The 21,848-nt window shown below is 38.4% G+C and overlaps 1 protein-coding gene across 2 annotated transcripts; it reads left to right on the top strand.

The window, feature by feature from the left end:
- Positions 1–4,118: 4,118 nt before the first annotated feature.
- Positions 4,119–21,817, top strand: LOC306853460 (nuclear pore glycoprotein p62-like). 2 transcript variants are annotated; one of them, XM_079390895.1, is made up of 13 exons: positions 4,119–4,194; positions 9,010–9,300; positions 12,349–12,584; positions 13,075–13,149; positions 13,242–13,349; positions 18,894–18,998; positions 19,126–19,234; positions 19,813–19,957; positions 20,357–20,406; positions 21,033–21,167; positions 21,247–21,358; positions 21,451–21,517; positions 21,618–21,817. In XM_079390895.1, exons 2-13 carry the CDS (start codon positions 9,014–9,016, stop codon positions 21,707–21,709), a joined length of 1,521 nt encoding a protein of 506 aa, XP_079247021.1. In that variant the 5' UTR covers positions 4,119–4,194; positions 9,010–9,013; the 3' UTR covers positions 21,710–21,817. The 2 variants fall into 2 exon arrangements, with proteins under 2 accessions (XP_079247021.1, XP_079247022.1); XM_079390896.1 differs by having other exon boundaries at positions 4,135–4,205.
- Positions 21,818–21,848: the final 31 nt, after the last annotated feature.

Here is a 21,848-nt window from a genome sequence, read left to right as displayed (position 1 = left end):
GAGCCTGGTCAGTACCTGTATGGGAGACCTCCTGGGAAAACTAGGTTACTGTTGGAAGAGGTGTCAGTGAGGCCAGCAGGGGATGCTCACCCTGCGGTCTGTGTGGGTCCTAATGCCCCAGTGTGCACCGTCCTTCGGATGAGACGTTAAACCGAGGTCCTGACTCTCTGTGGTCATTAAAAATCCCAGGATGAGTAGGAGTGTTGTCACGAGTCCGGGCTCTGCAGTTCTTCCTTTCTCCACCAGAGATCACTATCTCCCGTCCTCCCGGACTCCATTCCTCTGACTCCACACACCTGCCGCATATCACACACACCTGTCACAAATTACTCTCCCAGCTGTTCCCCATTGTCATGGACTATTTATACACCACACTCCCACTGCTCTGTCTGGGTAAATTAGTTGTATTAATGGTATTGGTTTAGATGTTGCCGTTTTATGTATCCCGTTCATGAATCTGTCTTGTTTTGCCTTGTTGGCCTTTCTGTTGATTAAAAGAGATTCTTACCTGCACTTGGACCCAGACTTCGTCTTTCCACGGCACTCTCTAAGTGTTCCATGACAGATGTAACCCTGGCATCCTGGCCAAATTTCCCCATTGGCCTCTGACCAACATGGCCTACTAATCATCCCCATACACTGATTGGCTCTGTCTCCTCTCCACCAATAAGCTGGTGTGTGGTGGGTGTTTTGGCGCAATATGGCTGCCGTCGCATCATCCAGGTGGATGCTGCACATTGGTAGTGGTTGAGGAGATTCCCACCCTTCTATGTAAAGTGATTTGAGTACCCAGAAAAGCGATATTGTTATAGTATATGGTGTTGTAGAGACAAGTGCACGATCCAGGAGTTTAACAAAAAGGCTTCTTCTTTATTAAATAGCATCAACACGTAAATACATTGACGTAACTCAAGATCTGACAAAGACAGGGTAGAACTCAGGACTATTTAAAGAAACCGGGAAGAAACGAGCAAACAAGATAATTAACTGAAGACAGGTGACAGGACTAGACGATGATTACTAATTAACTAAACCAGAACAGGAAGAACCAAATAAGGGCAAAAGGGGACTAAACAGAAACTGAACCGTGACAGCTATATAAATGTAACAAATTATTATTATTATTATTATTATACTTACTTTTAAAAGGCTGCTCAATCAGCAATTCTTTAAAAGACAGTATCTCCCTTTGCATTGAACACTGGGCATCGTAACTTTGCAGATGTTGTTTATGCTCAGACAGCAACATTACCCACTAACTAAAGTAAAAAAATAAATAAATAAATAAATCATAATCAATGACCTCTTTAAGTACCCCTGAGATTTTAATAATTAAGTATCACATTTGCATGTTCACAGTTCTCTGACATTGGTTAATGGTCATGGCATTGTAGCATCTGCTTATGATCCTTGATGGTCATTGGGACTTCATGTCTTAAGAGACCCCGCCTTTGGACATTTGCATATAATTCACAGACCTGGCCCCACATTTGACCTTTATATGGGTGCTAAATTGCCAATGGTTGCCCCCACTGTCTAAAAGACATTAGACAGACAGATCTGTTCTCTCCATGGGACTTCAAACACATTCCAGAGAACTAAATGACCCTCGATACCAGACACCAGCGGCCTGGCTGACCAGTGGACTACCTCCACGAGTACCTTCACACACGCATAGAGACATTTCCTTTATTTAGATCATAATTAATCAGTTACAAAGGTATCTGGTATAGGCACGTGTTGTTTGTATGTTTCCTTATAATATTAGCCTAGTGACCACTCGTTATTGGTATTAGTAAGCTCTAAATACTCATATTCAGGTGTATGAATGTATCTCTGGTTTAATATCTGCTAGATGTCTCTTTCTTGATATCAAAATGATCTGCTCTTTATTTCTCAAACAATGATGTACACTGTGACCTCGTGAAATGCGTTATAATATTCTTACAGTACTGTGGGAAGAATTACACCGATCGAGCAGAACAGTCATAAAACATGCAAATGAGGTGTCAAGTGAGACAAAGAAAAAACAGGCATGGTCAGTTCACAGCAAGCAGACATAGAAGAGGTCAGACAAGAGCAATCCCCCCCCCCCCCCCGGAGGGCCAAGTCCATGTGGAAGTGGAGAGACCGGGGACTGAGGCAGAGCCGGTGGAGCAGGCGGAGCAATTCACAATCAAGTGTACAGTTCAAAATCAGACTCTTTTAGGGGAATCTGGACTGGTAGGTAGTTCACAAACATTCATGGGCTGATAAGGGATAGACTGACAGTTCAAAATTAGTTGTATTAACTGAAGCTGGACTGGTAGACATTTCAGTGAGGAAAACTAAACTGGCAGACAATTCACAGTCAGACTCATTTGTTGAAACAGGACAGAGAGTTCAAAATAAAGAGCTTTAATGGCAACTGAACAGGCAAACTGAGAATCAAACTCATTGACTGAAACGGTATAACCAAACTGCCCATACTCTGAGTCCTTGGTTGGAACTGGACAGACATAAAGTTCATTGACAGACACTAGGCAGACAAGATGTTCGCAATCAGTCATATCATTTGAAATAGACCAGACAGATGGTTCATTCTCAGGCTTATTGGTTGAAACTGAATACACAGACAGCTCAGGATTAAACTCATTGTCTGGAAAGGGACAGAAAGACTGTTCACTAAAGGTCTCTTTGGCAATGACAGGGTTAACAGGGCATACAGAAAATTCATTAAAGGCCTCTGTTAAAGTCTCTGCTAATGAACTGATGAGTTGAATCGGGTGTGTTAAATAACTTTTTGGTAACTTAATTGACGACATAACTACGACATAGCATGCTCATAGTTTGCACTTTCATATAAAATTATATACATTTGTGCGTGCTATTGAGGAGCAGGTGCTACGAGCACAGTTTAACCATTCAGCACTAATTCCTATCAAATGTTAATCTATCTTGTCTTGTTTATATCTGAACCATACCATCTTTTGTACTTGTGTCTCCTGAAGTCAGATCTGCTGCAGACTCACTGTGTTTGAGAGTCTCCTGCAAGTCAGGGGCATTTGTTTAGTTTTGATAACTGCTTGAAAACAGCATGAGTGTGTGTAATTTGCATTGGAGAGTAAAAGTATTGTCAAGTTATGTTTATCCCAGACCTTTTCTGTAAAACCACATTATAATTTCATGTTTATATTTCATGTTAACAATAAACATGAAACACACAACACTATCATACATTTATTTATTTAACACACATACATTTCAAATTTGCACCTAACATACCTGTACGTACTAAATTGTCTATTTTGTATAGTGTGTTTGTGCTATTTTGCACATTGTCTATTTTGTATATTATTATTTGTATTATCTGTGTCTTGTCGCTGTCTTTCTGTTGCTCTGTGGAGCTTCTGGCACCAAAACGAATTCCTCGTCTGTGTAAACACACCTGGCACTAAAGCTCATTCTGATTCTGATCATAAAAACCCATTGGAAATCCTCGAGGAACCAAGGGAGAACAGTTATACGTTAATCAGGTTTGGACATCACAACTAAAACACTATATTCTCAGGGAATGCAACTAAAACCTATCATAAATCTATTATTATATCACTTATATGTTTTGTACTGTTGTACTGACTATTTTATTATCACTCTAGCACACTTTGTACTACATATACTAACAGCACATATCACTTTTATCTGCTACACTGCACTGTATCCATGCAGCATTATCTGTTACATTTCTGATTGTTTGGTGTGGAGTTTATATCTGGCTCCTGCTATGAAAATATTGAAAACAGACTACCAGTGTGTCAATTTACTGATTTTATTCAATTTTATCAGTGATGGTCAATTATTAGTAGGCTACTAACAGATGTTCGGGTTAAAGACAGAGAAAGCAATTTCCACAAAGAAAAAACTTCATGTACATATATTACATGTATATATCACAGTTATACTAATAGAATTGTTACCAGAATAAAAAATAGCCAAATCAACAAGTGTAAGCTTTCATAATTTGTAAGGAAAATTAATTATTTTCCAAGTCTAACTAAATAACTGGAGACAGAGTTATTTTTAATTCCATGTAGATCACCAGACCCTATCTATATTTTTGATCAGGCAGTATTTTAGACACTTGACGCAGGGGTCCTCACAGAGACAGCGCATGTGACGCATTCTGCGCGCGGGAGCTGCTGTGAAGTACTGGACGTAAGTTATAAGTGTGTGCTTCTTTCCACTAAATATGGCGTATTTTATTTCACCTTATTTCTATTATGTAGTCTGTCTGGTTAGATTTATAGTAATAACACGGGTGATGTGTTTATGTAGAAGGCGGCATTGAGTGAAGTTAATGTGAGGCGCTGTCTGCTAGCTTAGCTTAGCTTATCAACACTGAAGTTTTATAATATTCATCAGCTTTAAAGATTCAATAATAATTACATGATCATTTCTAAAGACGCATATGAGCTGCTCCGCTGCTTTAGTTTGTTGTCATTTGATTTTAATATCGTTTTATGGCTGAATTTGTAAAAGAGGCTAACGTTAGTTGAGCAGCAGAAAATCTAGTGATTAGTCTACTACACAGTCTACCACATAGTCTACTACACAGTCTACTACACAGTCTACCACACAGTCTACCACATAGTCTACCACATAGTCTACCACATAGTCTACCACACAGTCTACCACACAGTCTACCACACAGTCTACCACACAGTCTACCACACAGTCTACCACACAGTCTACCACACAGTCTACCACACAGTCTACCACACAGTCTACCACACAGTCTACCACACAGTCTACCACACAGTCTACCACACAGTCTACCACACAGTCTACCACACAGTCTACCACACAGTCTACCACACAGTCTACCACACAGTCTACTACACAGTCTACTACACAGTCTACCACACAGTCTACCACACAGTCTACTACACAGTCTACCACACAGTCTACTACACAGTCTACCACACAGTCTACCACACAGTCTACCACACAGTCTACCACACAGTCTACCACACAGTCTGTATGATTCATCATATAGGAGCTACGAGACATTTTGCACATTGTGGTCGCAAAACCTAGTAAACTGTCTACTTCGAAAGCATTTTTGGACGTTGTGTTATGATACCAGGCTACCTAACTTAGGTGGCATTTGTGGTGCATAGTGTCAAACTAATGAGCTGCCTAAGAAGATAACATGTTTAGGTGTCATAGTCTGAAATAAGGAGTTGAGGGTAGACTGCACACATCTACAGTACTATGCTCTAGGTCTCTAGACACAAGCACAGCTTCTAATGAATCTTATGTTGGCTTGAGAAAGCTGTTATGCTATTTAAACTTATATCTTATTCTTTATAACTGTATCTCCTTAAATGCTTAAATGCTACAAGCCCCAAACTCTGCAGAGACCTGGCCCCTGATGTGTAGTTTGTTGCTATATCTTTTCAGACTGATCAGACTCAGTTTTCCTGTAAATAATTCTGTAATTAACAATCAATCCCCGCACACCTGACAGCAATAGATACATGCGTAGGAGAAAGAGGTAATAATAAAATAAAAAGAGGGTCAGTTTTGACACGTAAGGTCAAAACTGAAAAAACTAACCAAATCCCACACACTACATACGTAATCTTTACAAAAAACACGTTTATATTAATGTGATTCAGAGATGAATGTTGTTCACACGAGGGAGCCGCAGGATAGCAAATCCTTCAAGATCTCAGTTCAAAAACTAAAAATAACGCATTATATTGACAAGAGTATTAAAATGCATATTAATGCAGGCTATTACTTTTTCATCATTTAATAAAGCCCAATATAATAAGTGCAAAAACCGTAATCATCTCAATACGTATAGACCTTATTTTTTTTAATGGTATTGACAATATATTTGTCAAGTTATCAGACAGAACTGAATGCATGTCTAACTGAAGAACGGGCACACTATTTTATTATTGTGCATATAATACTTATACAAGGACTCATAATTTACTTCAATTTGTTGAGCAATTGCTTGCAATTTGCTTATTGTGAAATCTATCTGGTATCTACACTTTTGTTGTCATAGCCTAATAGGCTTTTTATTAGAATACAAAATAGCAACGTTCCATAGAACAAGTATTATGACAACTACAGTGGGGAGAAAAAAATGATTTGATCCCCTGCTGATTTTGTACGTTTGCCTACTGACACAGAAATGATCAGTCTGTTATTTTAATAGTTTTATATGAACAGTGAGAGACAGAATAACAACAAAAAAAAATCCAGAAAAACTAATTTAAAAAAAGTTATAAATTGATTTGCAATTTAATGAGTGAAATAAGTATTTGATCCCCTATCAATCAGCAAGATTTCAGGCTCCCAGGTGTGTTTTATACAGGTAAGGAGCTGGGATTAGGAGCGCTCTCTTAAAGGGCGTCTCAGCTTGTTACCTGTATAAAAGACACCTGTCCACAGAAGCAATCAATCAATCAGATTCCAGACTCTCCAGCATGGCCAAGACCAAAGAGCTGTCCAGTGATGTCAGGGACAAGATTCTGGACCTACACAAGGCTGGAATGGGCTACGAGACCATCGCCAAGCAGCTTGATGAGAAGGTGACAACAGTCGGTGTGATTATTCACAAATGAAAGAAACACAAAATAACTGTCAATCTCCCTCGGACTGGGGCTCCATGCAAGATCTCACCTCGTGGAGTTTCAATGATCATGAGAACGGTGAGGAATCAGCCCAGAACTACACGGGAGGAGCTTGTCAATGATCTCAAGGCAGCTGGGACCATAGTCACCAAGAAAACAATTGGTTACACACTTCGCCGTGAAGGACTGAAATCATGCAGCGCCCGCAAGGTCCCCCTGCTCAAGAAAGCACATGTTCAGACCCGTCTGAAGCTTGCCAATGATTCAGAGGAGAACTGGGTGAAAGTGTTGTGGTCAGATGAGACCAAAATCCAGCTCTTTGGCATCAACTCAACTCGCTGTGTTTGAAGGAGGAGGAATGCTGCCTGTGACCCCAAGAACACCATCCCCACCATCAAACATGGAGGTGGAAACATTATGATTTGGGGGTGTTTTTCTGCTAAAGGGACAGGACAACTGCACCGCATCAAAGGGATGATGGACGGGGACGTGTACCCTCAGGGTCAGGGCATTGAAAATGGGTCGTAGATGGGTATTCCAGCATGACAATGACCCAAAACTCACGGCCAAGGCAACAAAGGAGTGGCTCAAGAAGAAGCACATCAAGGTCCTGGAGTGGCCTAGCCAGTATCCAGAACTTAATCCCATATAAAATATGTGGAGGGAGCTGAAGGTTCGAGTTGCCAAAAGTCAGCCTCGAAACTTTAATGACTTGGAGAGGATCTGCAAAGAGGAGTGGGATAAAATCCCTCCTGAGATGTGTGCAAACCTGGTGGCCAACTACAAGAAACGTCTGACCTCTGTGATTGCGATTGCATGTTTTGCGAAGGGGTCAAATACTTATTTCACTCATTAAAATCCAAATCAATTTATAACTTTTTTAAAAATGTTTTTCAGGATTTTTTTTGTTGTTATTCTGTCCCTCACTGTTCAAATAAACCTACCATTAAAATTATAGACTGATCATTTCTTTTGTCAGTGGGCAAATGTACAAAATCAGCAGGGGATCAAATAACCCCCTCCCCCCCCCCCCACTGTATAACTGTTGTCATATTTTTTGCTGTGGGGCAGCTCAAGAACACTGAACACAATCTGGATCTTTTGCCTCAAGGCTTCCCATGCCGGCTTTCTCAAGCCAACATTTAAAGTTTGTTCATGAACTTTAGCTTCTAGCCTTAACTAATAGACTATTATTGAAATTAGGGATGTAACGATTACCGGTTTGACGATAAATCATGATAAAATTCCCCACGGTTAGTATTACCGTTTCATATTTTAATTATCATTAAAACCGTATTCGATTACCGCGATCTGAACAACTCACAATAAATAAATACTGTCCAGCATAAAGCAGAGTTTTCAGTACCAGTCTCACGAGCGCACAGCAGCAGAGCAGTTTTGTTTTGAGTGAAAACAGGGCGGAAAAGCTGGGAAGTTTTAAAAGAGTGCTGAGGGAAGTATACAAATGAATATATGAATTAATTAATTATATGAATGTACCTCTGAAGGATCTGACTGTCTTCAGAAAAGATTCGATGGCATTTTGTTTTCATCTTCGCTCCATGTAATTCCTAAAGGAAGTGTGTTTAATCCCAATACTGCTTTGTTGACGGGAATCAGCGGTAATACAGCTTTTCCATGTAAAGCGCCACCTGCTGTCAGAGACTGGATTTACAGAGACTTATATTCACATTCAGTCTGTGTGCGCTGCAGATTCTGTCTGGCCAAAAACGGACCAAATTTGCATGCCCTGCTGTAAATTGTGACCGGTTGATGAAAAACAAGTTAATGTGGATTCTACACATTTAAACAATTTGCACAAGGTATCTAGAATTATTTATGGAGCAGATAAAATACATAACCTATAATCATTTATTAATCAATTATCATTTTGACAACCCTTTTTCTTATTTACAGTCTGAATGTGAGGTTTATCTTTATATGAAACTTTTTCAAAGCTTTTTGAACATTTACATTAGATATTTGAACATGCTTTTAAACTGTTGTCAGTCGTCATTTAAAATCCGAACATCATTGGTAATGTTTTAGTGAAAACAAATGCAAACAAAAAGTCATTTTAGAATCAGAATCAATTTATTTGCTGTTTGTTGATTTTTTTTTAATATAAAACTTGAAGTGATTTATGTGTCGATACTTTTTGAACATCTCCACATTTTAACAGTACCGTGATAATACTGATAACCATGATAAGTTTGGTCACTATAATCGTGATATGAAATTTTCATACCGTTACATCCCTAATTGAAATTAAAGAAAGTAAATTCAACAGATTTGATGATGGATGTTTATACAGGTCCGCTGTCAGACAGATCTGGTTCATTAAGTCTAACACTCTTATTTCACCCATCCTTTGCAGCACCATGGCGTTTAACTTCAGTCAGTCAGGCACTGGAGGTTTCTCTTTTGGAGCCCCTAAAACTACCGCTGCACCCACCACAGGCTTCGGGCTGCAGACCAGCACTCCTGCAGGAGGGGGCTTCTCTTTCGGGGCCGGCCAACCCCAGGCTCAGTCCTTTGGAAACCAACAGTCTCAGATCGCAGGACTTCTCGCACAGCCAACTGTGCAAAATAATGGAAGCATGCAAGGTGGATTCAGCTTCGGAGCCCAGACTCAGAGCACCACTCCGAGTGGAGGCTTCCCTTTCGGGTGAGATTTTATCTGGAGCGAACCTTTTCAGATAAACCTTTACAGAAAGACCTCGTGAGCTTTGAGGCTGCTAATCATTGTGCTTTTGTTAAAGCAATCAAATAGTTTTTTTTAATTTTTTAATTACTGTGTTCAAAAGCAGAATCCCCTGTGAAAAGCTGCATTCCCTTTGATTTTGCAACTAAATCTACACCAACCGTCGAATCTAAACAAGCAAATCATGCCAAAATAACTCTTAGCGCCACCTACTCCCATGAAGCACTGATAATGATGCAGTTTCCCAACACTCTCAAACTGCCTATTTTGCATATTAAATATATAAAATTTGTTTAATATGTCTTTTTGTCCAATTTTGAAGTTGTGATTCACCTCATAGCTGGTTGGTTTGGTTCATGGCTTCTAATTTTAATACTTTTTTAATAAATCACTACAAGACAAATTAGGAAAAATACTTTTCAAACCAAGGCCACTAAAAAGATGGATGGGCACTGTTTAATTCTATATAATTAACTTTGACTATTTAAAGCCGTCAAGCAATGTAGCAAGATAGTTGATCAATACGAATTTCATACAGGCAGTTTCATTTGTGCTTTTGCACATTTTCTGTATTCCTGAATCACTTCAAAGTGAACTGGCTCTTTCTAGACCAGTGCTTCTCAAAGTCCGGACTCCAGTACGGATCCGGACTCGGAGGGAATTCAATCCGGACCCGCCTCCATTTCGTATTTCAAGCGCAGTTATTATATTTCCTACCTTGATAAACGCACGTTAAACTTGTAAATCATTTTAGTTTTTTTTGTCTTTTTGGAGATGGTCCGAAATGAAAGCGCAGGCGAAATATTGAAACTTTTCTTTCACTCTTCATTTGTTGTCATGATATCCAGTGAGCGTATAATATTTGACATAATTGGCGACATTTCAGCGCTAATATGAGTATTTTTTTATATATATTTATCACTTAGATTATGGCTATTTGACTTATAGCAGTGTCCAGTGTTTCCCATACATCGAGTTATTTGTGTTGGCTCGTCACAATATCAAAACTGACCGCCACAAATAGATTTTTCAAAAAGCTTATACTTCATTGAATTAACTGAGCACTGCACGCTTCAAAATTAAAATGCAGTGTTTTTATATGAATATATCTTTGAAAAGAAACGACCGTCTTCAGAAAAGCTTCGATGTCTTTCTGTAATGCCTGATAAAGTAGCGTTTGTGAGTGCAGCACTTATTGATTACAGCCGTTACCGTGGAAACCGCTTTATCTCCTGCTCCAGCAGCGCCTCCTGCTGGCAGAGAATGAATTTGCATTTGCAAGTCTGTGGGAAACACTGGTGTCTGTCAACAAACATAAACAAAAAGCATGCTTCAGAAGAACTGTTTTGAGAAGGTGCTGAATTAGGCTACTACTACTATTACCATCGTATGGCCTGCAATAAACATTTACTCAAACTCTCTTTTATGAGATAAAGGGAAAAAAATGAGGAAATTGGCCAAACATATCGGCCAAAAAATCAGCGTCATCGCCCATTGTATGCTCTGATTTCTAAATATCGGCCAGAGAAAAACTCTTATCGTCGACCTCTATTGCTGACACTGAAATTAATTGTTTTGACACTTTTGCACTTGTTATTAATGTATTTTGAATGCAAAGGGCACTTTATTTTTTTTTCTCCAAAAATTTGTGTTTATTTGTAGGGATGCACGATATTATCGGACTGATATCAGAATCAGCCTTAAATGTGCCAGGCTTTAAATGTGAATATCGGCATCGACCCGATATTAAATATTATGACGATATGTCTTGCCAATAAGAGGACTACATTAACTCACATGTGCTCAGGGTGTGCTAGTGATTGGATCACGTCAGCAGTGTGATTCATTCTTGAAGCAAAGTTTTGTCTGAATGATGATTAGATTCACTGCTTTGGATTGCTGCATTTAATCAGTGAAAGCAGTACAGAAGGATGCGTTCGGTGTAACAGTAATAGCACAGCAGCGGCAGCCTCCCCTGGGTCCTAACGCCCGTTCGGTAAGAATTTAATCTTTAGGGGGCGCTGTTGGCCTAATTCTAATTAAATTAAAAGTAAAATAGCCTAAACAAGTAACATTTAGACTGTTTCTGATTAAATAAAGCAGTAATTGATGTCATAAAATTAGTATGTTTTGATTTAATGGTCAGAAGCTATAGCTTAAATGAAAAAAAAAATCACAAACTTGACGCTTGTAAATTAAATAATTTTATATATACTGATTTATTCATTAATGTGTAATATGTTTTATTTTTTAAACAAATCATGAGCTCTAAAAGATTTTCAGAATTTTTACAACTCTTTTGTTTTAGACCATCTACAAATGTTAAATCCTAAAATAAAATGTTAGGGTTAACACTGCATCTTTCTGGGGTGGAAAATGCAGCAATTTATAGTTATTTTCAAAACTTCAATGTACTGTCAAAAAAACTTCATTATTTTTTATTTAATTCTAATAAATAAAGTTCTTGTTAAAAACTAACCAAAATTAAAAATAATTTTCTTATAATTTCTGCACAGGAGAGACTTGGTGTTGTTTCCAAACAAAAGGAAATATATCGTTATCGGCCAAAATTAGATGAAAAATATCAATATATCGGATATCGGCAAAAAACCAATATCGTGCATCCCTATTTATTTATGTATGTTTATTAAAAACAAGTTTTGTAATTGTTCCGGTCTGGACCTTTGACAGTGATAAAAATTCAGATTTGGACTTTTGAATGTAGACTTTGAGAACCCCTGCGCTAGACCATAAAATGCATGATATGCCTTTCTATCTGTCCAAAGCTCTGTCAGGGTTTTATCTAGTGTGTAAGTGCCTTTAATTGTATAATTCAACAGCTGTGAGGTCACAGCTCTTTAAAGATGACTTTAAAATCTGACTGGTTGAGGCACATCCAGAGTTGTATAGATCCATTGTATAACTGAAAGGTGACAGAGTGGTACAGCAGGACTGGAAACAGTTTACATGTCTCTTTTTATTTGAAAAGTCTGCTCATGTCTTTGTGTCCAGCGCCTCCCTTCCAAAACTCAGCACACCAGCAGCGACTCAGCCTGCGACCACAAGTGTGACTCTAGGGGCTTCATCTGCAGGGACGGGCTTCAGTTTCGGAGGTCTCGCCACTCAAACTACTGCAGCAGCCCAGCAGCCTTTGGCCGGATTCAGCTTCGGGACGCCCAAAGTTCAAGCATCCTCAGCTGCCCCAGTACAGCCCACCCCTGCGCTCTCACTAGGGGCTCAACCCACAGGTAACACTGAGTACATGTCTTGACATCGAAATGAGGATTTTGAGATCTCTCTCTCTCTTTTTTTTTTTTTTCCCTATTCTGCTAGAAGCTGACAATTTGGTCCTGATCTCCAGCTCTCTAAAATGCTAATGCACCTGCCACCATTTAATGCTACAAGAAGCAGAAAGTAGCTCTGAGATACAGAAATACACACAAATAAATTACAGACTGCAATGTGGACAGATTAATTCCAATAGTTGCGCAGAAGGACAAGCCCGGCCAGCCAAACTTCATGTTTTAGTTGAATGTTCGCACACTCAGAGAGAAGGAAATAGTTTTTTCAAACCATTTCAAGGGGTCTTTTTTTTTATTATTTTTGTTTTTATTCTCCACTTGGAGTTTGTTATACACACTGTATCACATTGTGTCACACTGGTTCCATTTTGAAGGAAATATGCAAAAAAAAAAAAAACGTTTTTGTCTGCTTATTTGTTGTTCTGTTGATTTTTAGGTCTGACTCTTGGAGCTCCTACTACTGCATCCACAGCCTCAACAACTGCAATCAACTTTGGAATTAAAACTTCAGGTACAGTATGTAATATGTACTATTCTAAAATTAGAAAAACTGGCAAAAGAGGGCAATAGTTGAGTAATACATCTTTTGTTGTTGTTGTTTAGCCACCCCAGCCCCCTCCAGCTCTGCCATGTTGAGCCAGGCCATGACGGCTCCAGTATCTTCTCTGTTTGCTACTCCTATAGCCTCAACACCAGCCACAGGATTCACATGTGAGTTCTGTTACACATCTTCTAGTTCAGTCAAGCTGAATTTTTGTCTGGTACCCAAAACTGTATTAACAGTCTTCTAGCAGCCTAGAAGTTGACTAAGCAAAGCCAGAGAAGAGAAGAAGCAGGAGACAAAGTCATGATGATAAAAAAGGAGCAGAGTTTATTGAATAATCTTAGTTGTATATGGTTCAGTGCTCAGACTTCGTGGTAGAACACTACTTGTTGGATTTGACAATCAATAGTAGTGGAAAATTACTGTTTCACAACATCATCCTGTGATGTTAAAAGCCTTGAAATGGAGACATTCTCTTATCTCTTTCATGAAGACAAACCACACAATCATAAGACTAAACAACAATGGAAAAATAATCTAAAATATAATGTAAATGAATGGATGAATCAATGAAATGAGTATATAAATGGCTTAACTGATTATTATAAATTTAATATATGATTAAATGGAATAATAAAGTGATTAATGGTTGCCTAAAACCACTTGGTTGTACCACAAGGCTTCTGGGAAAATGTGTGTATGTATCTTGAATGTGTATTGAATGGTTTAATATAATTTAAATTAATTCATCAGTCTATGATGAATAAAGCAACTAATCTTTGAACCGTGTGTGCGCCGAACCGTGCTCCAAACGCATCAACTGTGATCGGTCGAACCCGTAATCTGGGTGCTTGCCATCACTGAAGGAAGAATGAATTCTAAAGTGTATGAAGACATCTTACAGGAGAATATGAGGCTTCGGTTCATGACGTCAAGCTTTAGAGCAGCTAGGTGATGTAACAAGATAATGACCCAAAGCACACAAGTAATACCAGCTAAATAATTGCCAACTCCAGGCATATCTTTGTGCAAACGGGAAATTCATTCAACTTAGATTAAGTTAAAACATATAGGTATTTCATTAAAAGACTAATAGTAGAATCATATGCAGATTCAATTAAAATGCAGCATAAAAACATAATATTTACTTACCTAATCTGTCACGTAGTAGCGACAAAGGCAAATTAGCTGTACTTTTTATTAAATGTTTTTCAGTAGACCGTTACAATGTACACGTCACAAAGTAGCACTTAAAGTCGCGCAATCGTGCTCTCTTTGCCATTGCATCAGCTGTTGTTGCTTAAAATCCACAAGTCTGTTATATTAGACTTGGATGATCAATTTTAAAATATTTGAAAGTAAGTCGTGATAGTAAGTCACGTAAAGATTGCTTTCAGTTTATAATGTTAATACCATCTCCATCCAGGAGAGCTCGCTAGTTTTCAGCCGCTCCTAGTATTAATTTCAGCGCTTCAGGACCTGCACTTAAATGAAAACATTCACTAACATTAGCAAATAAAAAAGTGACCATGAAAACAATATTTTTTCAGTCAAGATGGTAAACAGAATGTCTTTTTAACAAGTTCAAGGGAATACCCATATGTTCGGAAATCTGTACTTTTACTTAAATTACCATCACACCACTCATATCTATCTATTATATCTATCTATTATATCTATCTATTATATCTATCTCATATCACATCCATCACACCACTGCTCACAAACAATGAGACGCCAGAGTTGCACTTGCCTCAGATTTCAAAGGTAAAATACAGTCAACAAAAGCTTTTTGCCAAATGCATGACAGAAATGTTTGCATTAAACCATGTTCTTAGGGTTTCCGCGGGTCCTCAGTTTAATTGTTTAAATATAAGGCTATGAAAACTTCTAAATGTTTTTTTAAAGAATTTTAAAATTAAAAGTCTTCATTATAAGAGGTCTTAAATTGGACGATGGAAAGACAAGAATTGCTATATAGATTAATATGTCGATTAAACTTCAAAAGGCTATGATTTCACTGAATAAATATGAGCGGCACTTGTTTCAAAGTACTGTGCAGTTACCGAGAAAACCGCTATATTTCTGCTGTTCAGAGAGCAAAACCTGCTGGAAGAGAACCAGTTTGCTTTTCAACAAGCCCTTCTGCTGTTTTTGCTGTAAATGTGAACCAGTGGATCGACAAGAAGCTAATGCATTATACAAATCTAAACAATTAAGATACTAAGATATATTTGTTATTTAATATAATAATTATTTAAATTAATATAATTTATACTTAAAAAAAAAAAATTAAAGTCTGAAATGTGAAGTGCAGGTCTTAAAGGTTTTTAAAAGTCTTAAATTTGATTTAAAAAATCCTGCAGATACTTGCCCGCATGAAAAAATACTATAGTAATTTATGGTATATACTACAGTGTGTTTGAACCATACTATAGTAAAGTGTATTATACTATATACAGGTGCATCTCAAAAAATTAGAATATCTTGAAAATGTTCATTTTTTTGTGCCTTATTTCATAAAGTGAAACTTCCATATATTCTAGATTCATTACATGTAAAGGCCTTTCCACACTGAGCGCGAACAAGCGGAACGAATTTCGCACGCAATAACGCGCTGGAATAAAACAACAGCTTCCTATGGACGCTTCCTCATAGACCGTGAACATTCGCGCACCGAAAATGCGAATGTTTTTTATTCGTCCAGTCCGACGAATCTTTTCAGTTTCGCAAAGCGAAAACACGGGCCGTCCAATCAGAGTTGAGCTGGGATCATGTGACCGGAGCAGCTGCTGTTGCACAAAAGGGTGAGAATGGTGGCGAAAACTAGTGTAAACAAGCACCGAAGAAGAGTCTCCCGGATAAGAGTGGATGCTGAGTTCGTTATCGTATAATAATTCTCCACTGAATCATGTGATCTGTAGAGCACCGTCCGTTTTCTTCCACGTGTGCGAGTGCTATGAGTCAGAGCACGTTCACTCTCGATCTTCCATATTTAAATAAAAAATCAAGTGAAACATTTTTCTACACATGAAATATGAAAGCAGATAGACGTGATTATGGCGATATATTTTCTGTATGTGTTTTGTATGCAGCTCATTTTATTTGTTTATAGCAAGAAACGATGTTTATGACTAATATTTGCACTAGCAGTGTATCGTTAATAAACATACAAAGAGTGCATGTGTCTGCTTATTATTATGGAATCAAAATCAACTATAAATCACAATCGGAAGTCACAAGCACTCGATGATGGTTTAAAGTGGGTAAGCAAATACATTAATAATTAAATAAATTTTTAAGTGTAGCTTGATGCTAATTGTATTTCTAATTCTATTTTAGGATGTAGTCTATTTTTGTAAGCATTATAGATAGTTTGTGTTTCTGGTGTAGAACTAAACTTTGTTTATCTTAATTTAGATGTTAAATCCATATACGCGATACATATCTGAGGAAAAATACATTGTTGGTCAGCGCCCCCTAGCGTGCAGGCATGAATTAGCAGAAGGCGAACATTAGTTTCACGCTTGGTGTGAAAGCAACATTCGCGGGCGATTCGCCTCGTGCTTTCGCATCGCGCTCCGTGTGGAAAGGCCTTAAAGTAAAGTAAAAAACATTTTTGTTTTAATTTTGATGATTAATAAAAAAGTAATTAATGTAAAAAAGCCTACAGCTCATGAAAGTAAAAAATCCAGTTTCTCAAAATATTAGAATATTTCCTAAGATCAATCAAAAAAAGGATCGATCAGCCTGCTGTGGCACTATTCAGTCTTCAGCTCGTCTGGATTGTTGGATCGACTGTTTCTCATCTTTCTCTTGAAAATATCCTATAGATTCCATATGGGATTCAGGTCAGGCATGTTGGCTGGCCAATCAAGCACAGTAATGTCATAGTCAGCAAAGCACTTGGAAGTGGTTTTGGCAGTGTGGGCAGGTGCTAAAGTCCTGCTGGAAAAGGAAATCAGCATCTCCATAAAGCTTGTCAGCAGATGGAAGCATAAAGTGCTCTAAAATCTCCTGGTAGATGGCTGCATTGACTCTGGACTTGATAAAACACAATGGACCAACACCAGCATACATCACGGCAGCCCAAATCATCACTGACTGTGGAAACTTCACACTGGACTTCAAGCAGCTTGGATTCTGTGCCTCTCCACTCTTCCTCCAGACTCCAGTCCTTGATTTCCAAGTTAAATGCAAAATTGACTTTCATCTGGAAAGAGGACTTTGGAGCACTGAGCAACAGTCCAGTTCTTTTTCTCCACAGCCCAGGTAAGACGCTTCTGACGTTGTCTCTGGTTCAGAAGTGGCTTGGTAGCTCTTTTCCTGAAGACGTCTGAGCGTGGAGACTCTTGATGCACTGACTCCAGCTTCAGTCCACTCCTTGTGAAGCTCTCCCAAGTGTTTGAATCAGCTTTTCTTGACAGTATTCTCAAGCTTGCGGTCATCCCTGTTGCTTGTGCACCTTTTCCTCCCCAAATTCTTCCTTCCAGTCAACTTTGCATTTAATATGCTTTGATACAGCACTCTGTGAACAGCCACACCTTTCAGTAATGACCCTCTGTGACTTACCCTCTGTGACTTACCCTCTTTGTGTCTTCTGGATCATTGCCAAGTCAGCAGTCTTCCCCATTATTGTGGTTTCAAATAACAAGAGATACACGGAATTTATACTGTAGGGATGGTAATTTAATGAAACTCAATTATAAATATTCTAATATTTTGAGATACTGGATTTTTGACTTTCATGAGCTGTAAGCTTTTATCATCATCAAAAAAAAAAAAAATTGAAATGTTTTACTTTACATGTAATGAATCTAGAATATATGAAAGTTTCACGTTTTGATATAAGGTACACAAAATAATGAACTTTTTCATGATATTCTAATTGTTTGAGATGCACCTGTATATTATAGTATTTACAACACTTTAATGAATGCTACAGCATACTGTTGTATGAACTATAGTGAACTGATAAACTAATAAATACTGTAGTATACTTTAGTTTTTATTATAGTAAACTAGTGTACTGTAGTATAATATACCCTACAGTTGTCGAAAACGTAGCACAGTATTGGGTAAAGTAATGCGCTTATATTACTACAGTTGTTTTATAACCACAACAACTATAGAATTACCACAACAAATTAATTCAAGTAACTTATTATAGTATGGTTCAAAAACCGTATAGTATTTACTATAAATTACTATAGTATTTTTTCTTGTGGGCATTATTTTCTGGTACCTGAAAGTACTGTTTTTTTTTTTTTTTTTTTTTTTTTTTTTTTTTTTTTTTTTATAAGCCCTTTTTAACTGTCCTCTTAGGTTTTTTTGGGAATGTTCTGTGGGCCACTAATAAAAAAATAGGATCTCTGTATATTTGTTTTTTGCAAATTTACAGACAATGTGATTGAGATGTTTACATTGGCTTGTTGGGATAATATTGCCGTCAACTGACTAAGTTTCCCTACTGGATTAACTTAACTGCACAAGTTTTATAGTTAATAAAATCTTTAAAAACAAATTACGGTAATTATACTTTAATTTCCTTCAATAAAAAGGAAATTGAGTAAGACTGTGTGTGGATGTGGTTTAGTAATCTGGCCCCTTGGTTTAAAGGAGAAAAATGCTGGCCCTCGTCAATATCAAAGTTGCCCATCTCTGTTCTAGAGAAATCATTGAGATCACATGGTTTTTCTCTCCTCTGTCAGTGGGCTCGTCGATGGCTTCGGTGGCTCCTGTGGCGACCTCAGCCTCCATCGCTCCCACAAGCCTGTCCCTGAAACCTCTAGGAGCCGCTCCTGCTATAAGCGCAGGTGCCCTCACTTATTCCCACACACTGCCTTTGCACATTAATACACGCTGAGCAAATAATTGGCACCAATATATAATTTTCCTATCAGTTATTTGTATTGTTTGAGCATGTGTTTGTGTCTTTTGTAGCTGCTGCTAGCACTGGAGCCACTACTGGCTTTTCTCTGGGACTGAAGACCGCAGCATCTATTGCACCAGCCACCATCACATCCACCTCCACCGCCGTCGTCACAACCAGGTACAAAGCTGTGCACATCTGAGCTGTTGTGTTGTTTTGTAGGGCTGGGACGATAAACCGATGCAGAATCGATTCGTGGATGGATTCTTTCGAATGTATGGCAATTCCTCTGGAATGGATTCTGAGCTTAGATTTTAACAGCAGATGGCGCTCTAATCTGGTTTTTATCCACACACTCGATTGCTGATGAAGAAGAGCGCTTGTGTGTTCAGGTGAGTGTAATTTCACCTCAGCTCAGAATGCTTTTATGACGCCAGATTAATGTAAACACAGCCCACTGTGAACACCCTTGTAATTCACTTCAACCTTTTCAAATTTTCTGAATGATTATTTTAGGTTCAGGTGTGTGTGAGGATTTGGAGACAAGCAGAGAACTGCTGTTTCTGAAGCATGCAGCGCCATCTGCTGTTCAAAACTAAGATCAGCATCGACTCAAGAAAGAATCGCCATGCATTCAGAAAATCTCAGAATCGATGCTGAATCATTTCTCGACTCGCAATGCATCAATTTATTTTCCCACCCCTAGATTTTAGATTTTTTTTTCTACTGTTGCATATCCAAACTCTTGTTGTATTCAGCACTGCTCCGGTGATGTCGTACGCTCAGCTGGAGGCTTTGATTAACAAGTGGAGCTCAGAGCTGGAAGACCAAGAGCGACACTTTCTTCAGCAGGCCACTCAGGTCAATGCCTGGGACCGTATGCTGGTGGAGAACGGAGAGAAGGTAGAGAAATGCATTCATCTTTTAGCACACTGTTTTCTCCCTGCTGCCACATACACCATCTTTGCACTGGTACAGTTACAGCAATTCCAGATTGATATACACATTCCCATTATGAATGATAACTTTTCAAATAGAGCGTTCTTGCAATGCACCTGTTTCGGAGAAGAGCAAGTATTCAGCTTTTTAAAATGAAGAGGTGTTCTTTGGTTTGAACTGTGCTTCTAATGCGTTCACCCACAGAAACCGACACTGCTGCTTGTTATGTAACACATTTCCCATTTGAGTCTCCCATAGTTAACTTATCCATCTTTAAACCTGAATCTAGTGTTGATGGCACACCGCCTAAAACCATGCTGCAACAGTTTCCTGTGACAAGTATTAATTTTAATTTTCTTTCAGATAACTGCTTTACATAAAGATATGGAGAAAGTGAAACTGGACCAACGAAGGTAATCAGTATTTTAATTCATTTAAAAAGTTGTATTATATTGAAAACATTCTGAAGTTATTTCACAAAACTAATTTATTGATGGAGGAGCATTAAAGGGATAGTTCACCCAAAAATGAAAACTCTATCATTAGTTACTCACCCTACAAATTAAGATATTTTTGATGAAATCTGAAAGCTTTCTGACCCTCCATAAACAGTAAGGATACTACCATGAGCAATGCACAGAAATGTAGTAAGGACATGTGACATCAGTGGTCCAACCTTAATTTTACAAAGCTACGAGAATACTGTGTGCAAAGAAAACATTAATAACGACTTTATTCAACAATACTTCTCCGCATCGCCCGAAAGCTCCATTAAGGAGAGTATCATGACGAATGCACTGCGCCTTATTTACGAGCAGAGGAATTCATGCACATGCATCATGATACTCTCCTTAATGGCACAAGGGTGACGCCTTTTCATATTTTAATTTTTGCAGTGGCTGGCTGACTGTACATTATTTTGCTATTCACAGCAGCTACTTAATGGTTTGAGTGGACCAGTCACAATCAAAGATATCACCAAGCATGCTTTATATTCCATGTTTGATGTGAACTTGTGCTTCTCATATTTTGGTGTTAGGTTGGATCAGGAACTGGACTTCATCCTGTCCCAGCAGAAAGAGCTGGAGGATCTTCTTGGTCCATTAGAGGAGTCTGTGAAGGAGCAGAGCGGCACCATTTACATGCAGAACGCAGATGAAGAGCGAGAGAGAACGTAAGCGCTCAATCAGCCATCTAAGCATCTCATATACTGAGATACGTCATTGAGTATCTGAATGATCTCTTTTATCCAGGTACAAGCTGGCAGAAAATGTGGATGCCCAGCTCAAGAGAATGTCCCAAGATCTTAAAGAGATTATTGAACACCTCAACACATCCAGCGGTGCTGCGGACACCACTGACCCGGTATGCAAAATATGGCCAATAGTCCAGACGGAAATGCTCTTAATGAATCATTGTGTGATCTGTACTAAGAATGACTGGTGGTGTTTTTCCAGCTTCAGCAGATCTGCAAAATCCTCAATGCACATATGGACTCCCTGCAGTGGGTAGAACAAAACTCTGGTTGGTATCTTTTTGACTTTAAAACCTTTTTACACACTAAAAAATAAACTGTCAGTCCATCAGAAAGCTTGTATTCTTAATGTATACATTTTCTGTGCAGTTTTACTCCAGAGGCGAGTGCAGGAGGTCTCAAAGCTGTGTGAAAGCCGCAGCAAGGAACAAGAGAAGAGCTTTCGTTTAACCTTCCAGTGATCATGCCGAGTTTATTCCCCCTCGCTTCTCAGTCAGATGTAAATGAATGTCATTGTTTTTGGTATTTGCTTCAAAATAAAATAATTTCTTTCTACCCAATCTCCTCTTAATTAGTTGTACTCTATCTTTTTTATTCATA

This window comes from Barbus barbus (assembly GCF_936440315.1).
Source record: "Barbus barbus genome assembly, chromosome: 33".
In the NCBI taxonomy this organism is placed as follows: domain Eukaryota; kingdom Metazoa; phylum Chordata; class Actinopteri; order Cypriniformes; family Cyprinidae; genus Barbus; species Barbus barbus.
The sequence above is the reverse complement of the archived record's forward strand: the minus strand, read 5'-3'. Positions and strand labels throughout refer to the sequence as shown.